The sequence below is a fragment of the Sparus aurata genome, chromosome 2 (genome assembly GCF_900880675.1).
Source record: "Sparus aurata chromosome 2, fSpaAur1.1, whole genome shotgun sequence".
NCBI lineage: Eukaryota > Metazoa > Chordata > Actinopteri > Spariformes > Sparidae > Sparus > Sparus aurata.
In genome coordinates, this window is record NC_044188.1 from 13,859,073 (window position 1) to 13,864,628 (window position 5,556).

The 5,556-nt window shown below is 38.4% G+C and overlaps 1 protein-coding gene across 1 annotated transcript; it reads right to left on the reverse strand.

Annotated features, from left to right (window-relative positions):
- Positions 1-325: 325 nt before the first annotated feature.
- On the reverse strand, positions 326-3,637 carry LOC115569000 (ADP-ribosylation factor-like protein 14). Its single transcript, XM_030396817.1, has 2 exons — positions 3,202-3,637; positions 326-1,239 (listed from the first exon to the last, which is right to left on the reverse strand). The coding sequence occupies exons 1-2, from the start codon at positions 3,514-3,516 to the stop codon at positions 931-933; spliced, it is 624 nt and encodes a 207-aa protein (XP_030252677.1). The 5' UTR covers positions 3,517-3,637; the 3' UTR covers positions 326-930.
- Between the last annotated feature and the right edge of the window lie 1,919 nt (positions 3,638-5,556).

A 5,556-nucleotide genomic window follows, 5' to 3' on the forward strand; every position in this document is an offset into this window, starting at 1 on the left:
ATTAGCCTCATTGTAATTCAATTTGTATAGCTAAATTCCCTTTTTTTGTTTACGTGTGCACATGGTCTTTACAGTAAATATGGACAGGAGGAACAATTAGTGTGACCAGTAACGATTTCAGTGTAAACATTGTCATATGAAAATTGTTTTAAGATGGACTTTTAAAAATATGAACCTTTCCTTTAAAGCTCTGTCTTGCTCCCTTAGTTAAAATCAAAAACTTTGAATTTCAGGACTTTTACATGCTGTTTTTACTTACAAGAATCGAAATACCTCGTTTATTATTTAATTTGTTGCCCCATCTCCATGAACCACCTCATTAAACTCCAGATGTTTAAACAACTTTATTTCATTGTAACAAAAAGACAAATCAATAGTGAAACAGCACAACCCTCAAAACACAAGTTGACAGATTCAAAGATGTGTTTTAGACACATTTGCGTCGGTGAAGAAAACCAGTTCATTAATCTAACATATTGTGAGACAACACTGGCAGTGTTTTTCCAAATAAATAAATAAATACAGTGGCAATAACACATAACAAGAAATCTTTATATTTTATAAAGAAATAAAGAAAGTTGTTCATTCACGACTGATAACATTTCTCTGAGCCACAGAAAGTTGACCAAACAAACAGGCGTTTGTCAGTCAGTTATCCAAATTCAGCATGTTTCTGCATCAGACTGAATTGTCTCAAGCATCTCACATCAACGTCAAAATAATCCAAGATCGCTCACAACCTCCTAATGGGTTATCACCACTTTGTCTTCTCCAGGATTGAGTGAAAGTTCTCTCTGCCACAGAGATTAAAGCTGTGATCACATCATCCCTTTTGTCATCACCTCCTCATCTGATCCTGTCACAACGAGGCTGTTACACAGGTAGGTGAGAAACAACTCGACACATCGTGTAATGAATGAAAATCAGCTCTCATCTGTTGCAGAGCAAAACCTGTTTCACAGCTGTGAAACTGAAGCCCTTTGACCTCATCTTAACCTTTATGTCCTCTTGAGTCTGTTTCAATGGAGTCTTCATCAGATAGACCGTCCTCCTGAAACCTTCCTCTAGTCCCATGCCGGTGGTGGCTGAACAGGGCTGGATGAACCACGCCCGGCCTTCACACACTCTCCTCAGCTCTAGTTTCAGGCACAGAGCTTCCGGGCTGAGGGCTCCCTGAAGGTCCTGTTTGTTGGCGAGGACCACGAGAGGAACTCCTCTGAGACTCTCGTACCTCAGGACCTGACAGACAGATAGACAACAGAGGGAAAAACACTTTAAGTATTACAGAGTGGAACACACTTTAATGAGCTCACTGTAAAAAATGCCACTCAAAAAATAAGTTAAAAACAATGAGGTGTCACTGACACAAGTAAAAACGTCCTAAAAATGAGTCTAATTTATTGTGACTTGTATGAAGTGAAATGAGATTGTTTTTAACTAGAAATTGGTGAAATATAAATGGTAAGCTTTTTGAGTTTTTGCAGTGAATGAACCTGTCCACTGCTTTAAAGTATGGTGTTTGCTACACATCCCATGATAACCCTTTATAGCAGGAATTAGTATAAAAACACTCAATATATGCTTAATAACACACTGTAATGCAGTTTTAACTGTTTATTAATGTATTTGTGTATAATAACGCCTCCTGCTGGTGAAAACAAAACAAATGAATGATTGAAACGGTTGAATTAAATGTGATGTGCTTATTTATTATATTTCTTCATTTATTTAATCAAGCACGTGTTCATTTAGAAATATCTATTCTTCACTACAGGGCAAATGAGTATCTTGATGGAGGCCATGATATTCTGCTCAAAGCTCCAGCTGGAACTGAGTGGGCAGTGAGATAAAGGTGTTTTTGGTCAAACTGCGGCAAACGAGCTGAAGAACGAGCCTTCAAGGTCAACATGTCTAAAGGCCCCCACACACCGCCCAGACCTGCCTGTGAATGATTTATCTTGCACATACATAAGAAATAATAAAGGGTTTGTAACACACACGCGCTGATATCAGGGGCAGTTCATATATGTGGTTAGAGATTACATCCATTGCAACCGTTTTGGACAACATGGTTGTATTTTTTCATTCATTCATTTTTATACCCGCATTTCTGTGTGTGTGTGTGTGTGTGTGTGTGTGTGTGTGTGTGTGTGTGTGTGTGTGTGTGTGTGTGTGTGTGTGTGTGTGTGAATACCATTGTCATCATCATTTCCTTTTTTACATTGTTTGATCTCATTGTATTCTGGACTCAGGTCTGACTTGTAAATGATCTTGATCTCAATGTGTCTTCCTGATTAAATGAAGTAGTGTTCATATGTGTTATCATGACATGTGATTACAGCTGTATTAAACAATGTTATTAACCGTTCATTTAAAATTTCATACAGACTTACAGAGTTATAGTTGTTACTTTTGCACATCAAGGATCCCATCTGGTAAAACCTCTTGACCAACATAATCACACATCCTGTCTTTGTGTTACTTACGGGTGGAGTTGTAGTGGAACATATTGTATTGGAAATTATTCTACTCTTTGTGATGACCTCCGAGTTACCAAGTAAAGCAGACTATTACAATTAACATGTACAAGCTAAAAAAAGTTTAAACAACTTAAAACAATTGATCTGCTTTACTTGGTAAATTTGAGGTCATCTGTTTCCTTGATTTTTTTGTTACTAAGATCATTTTTCCAGATTTCACAGTGTAGCTCCCCCACACCTCACTTTGTGAACCACTGCCATGAGCTGTTTATTAAAGCTCCACTCTAGACATGTGCCAGGACATTTAAAACTGCTCTGCTTTGAATAACATTTGGCATTTGAAATGGTATTAACCCAGGGAAATAATATTCAAATCACTGCATCTGCCTCACTAACAACATCCACAATCTCTGCACAATGCAAATATTTTTCATTTCAAATGTCTCCTCCTTTACAAGTTAATCTGTGTGTGTGTGTGCAGTGGACATTCATAAAGTTTTAAATCACTCTTTTGGTGGCTGCTCACTGGCTCATGATTGGCTTCCAAATTCAAACACCTTATGATGTCACCAGGGTTGTGTAAAGTACTCAGAAGTCAGACTTAGGTAAAAATAAAGATACCATGTTAATATATTACTTTGGTAAAAGTGAAAGTCGCCCACATGAATAATACTTAAGTAAAATGATCTGATATTAAATGTACTTAAGTGTCAAAAGTTACCCGATGAAGTTCCTTGCGTGCCTCGTCCAGCCTCTTCTGGTCCCAGCTGTCCACCACAAACACCAGGCCGGCTGTGTCAGTGTAGTGATGCCTCCAGTGGGGCCTCATCTTCCTCTGGCCCCCGATGTCCCACACCGTCAGGCCCGGGCTGCTCCTGTCTGTCTCTAGCGTCTCCACGTTGAAGCCCACGGTGGGCACGGTCACAACGCTCTCATTGTACTTGAGTTTGTAGAGCAGGGTAGTTTTTCCTGATCCGTCCAGGCCCAGCATCAGGACCTGTGCTTGTTTCTGAGACTTGGATCCATGCACACCCATGTCTATATACAAAATAACTCTGGCTTTCCTCCTCTTGTATGACTGTGTAAACTGAGCTGTGTGCAGCCAGTGGCTCCCTCTGTACTGCTTTATCTGTAGGCTCAGTGTGTCTGGTCTGCTCTGTCTATCAGTATGCTCTATGTATACACAGTCAGAAAGGGCCCTCCCCCCTCTGTTGTGATGGGATTCCTTCTGTCCCTGCGTCGCTTTCAGTAAATCTATTTATAACCAGAGTGACGGTGCAAACTTAGCTCTCTGGTTACCAAATCACGGCGAGCAGAGTCACATCACACCTGCCCCGGATCATCATACACACCAGCAGTCAGGAAGTCCATGTTTGAGTCAACGGGAGGATTGTGTTTCTTTCTGGTTGTGTAGCCCATAGCGATGACATCACAGGGACATATAAGTGGAGGATTACTCACCCTGGCTGATGGGAAGTTTCTGGTAGTTTGTAATGTTTCTCTGTACATAAAACATCTTTTGAGTTATTATGATGGACAACAGCATTGCACTTACGATGTCCTGCAGTACGACTGGACAATGATCCACATAATTGTCACATTTGGTACAATAATAAAAATATTTATTTGTAATATACACAAGTGTGTGCTGATTTGTTTGTGTATGACCACTTAGAACTTGGTGAAACGACCGCAGGCTGATTAATAGCTTACTTTACTGTGTGTATGTGACTGGTTAGGTGGGTTTAGACAATTCATTCTGAATGATTATATGACTATATGATCAAACTGCTTATGATAATAATAATGTTAATTATAAATTCTAGTCCTCACATGAAAGTTATGGGGAGACACTACGAGAGAAAACACAATTTTTTCATGTTCTGACCAATTTTAAGATAATAAATATGTAATATTAATATTATAATTGTTCTTCTTTCAGACTAGTGTCTGTAAGAAATGTCCAAAATACACATTTGGATGTTTATATTAGTTCAGATTTCTGTTTTGGACATTGATGCAAATTGGATTTCACTAAACTAGATGGCTTCCTTTGCATATTCAAAATAACATTATGTAGAAATTGTCATTTTGTGTGATTTGGCGCCCCCCACAGTTTCTGAGTAAAACACCACTGTGATAAACACAAATCCCAGGTCTGTAACAGTTTGTCAGACATAATGTCGGTGCTGACTACACACAAAACTCAACACACCATAACAATGTCATGCGTTGAAACTTGTATGTTGAAGTAAACATGTGTGTAACACTGTGATCCGACCCTCTCACTGAAGTTACACAGAGCAGAAACAAGTGATGGAGTGGCTGAGACAGAGACAACATTCACCCAGTTACAAGACACTGAACCATCAACATGAATTAAACGCTGTGAAAGTGAAAAAGTTGCACATTTGTTGCTATAACTAGATAAAGTCTCATATGCATATTTAAACATACATTTTTCAGAAAACTTATTTGTAATGTAAGTAATTAGTTGGGGCAGTTTGATGCGTTACCTATTAGTTAAAATCTTACCCTATTCAACTGTAGCGTCCCCCTGTGGACCATCTTCTAATCACCCAGCAGGTGGCGGAGACGGACTGAGACTGAGTCGAGGGTCACTGTTTGGTTTCAGGTGATGAATCTCTTAAAACAGGACAAATAAATCATGGCAGAGAACAACTTCACTTGTTATTTAAATGTTCAAGCTTTTGCTTATTGGCATTTTTTTTTTATATATATGTATTATTATTGATTATTCCTTTGTGCTAGATATGAGATGAGTCCAAGGATACACACTATGAGGTTTTCTTTCTTCTTTTTCAAAGCCTACGTTAATGCTAAATGCCCCAAATGTAATGAAAGCTATATCTGTATCAACGTTATCAAAGCTAACTCAAACTAAACTAAAAGGTAAATCTGAAAAAAAAAAAAACCTAAAACACATTTGAGATAGCAGATACAATAAAATCTAGACTTTAGAACAAAACAGTACAGTGCACTATTGTACTTCCAAAACAAAATATAATAGTAATAAAAATACAGGAATTGTGAGGAGGTGATGGTGCACATGTTT

Bases quoted from the DNA above. Each gene is read 5' to 3' on its own strand.
- LOC115569000 (XM_030396817.1), bottom strand. From the start codon at position 3,516: ATGGGTGTGCATGGATCCAAGTCTCAGAAACAAGCACAGGTCCTGATG. The intron at 1,240-3,201 runs GTAACTTTTGAC...TCTGTCTGTCAG, and splicing joins CACGCAAGGAACTTCATCGG to GTCCTGAGGTACGAGAGTCT.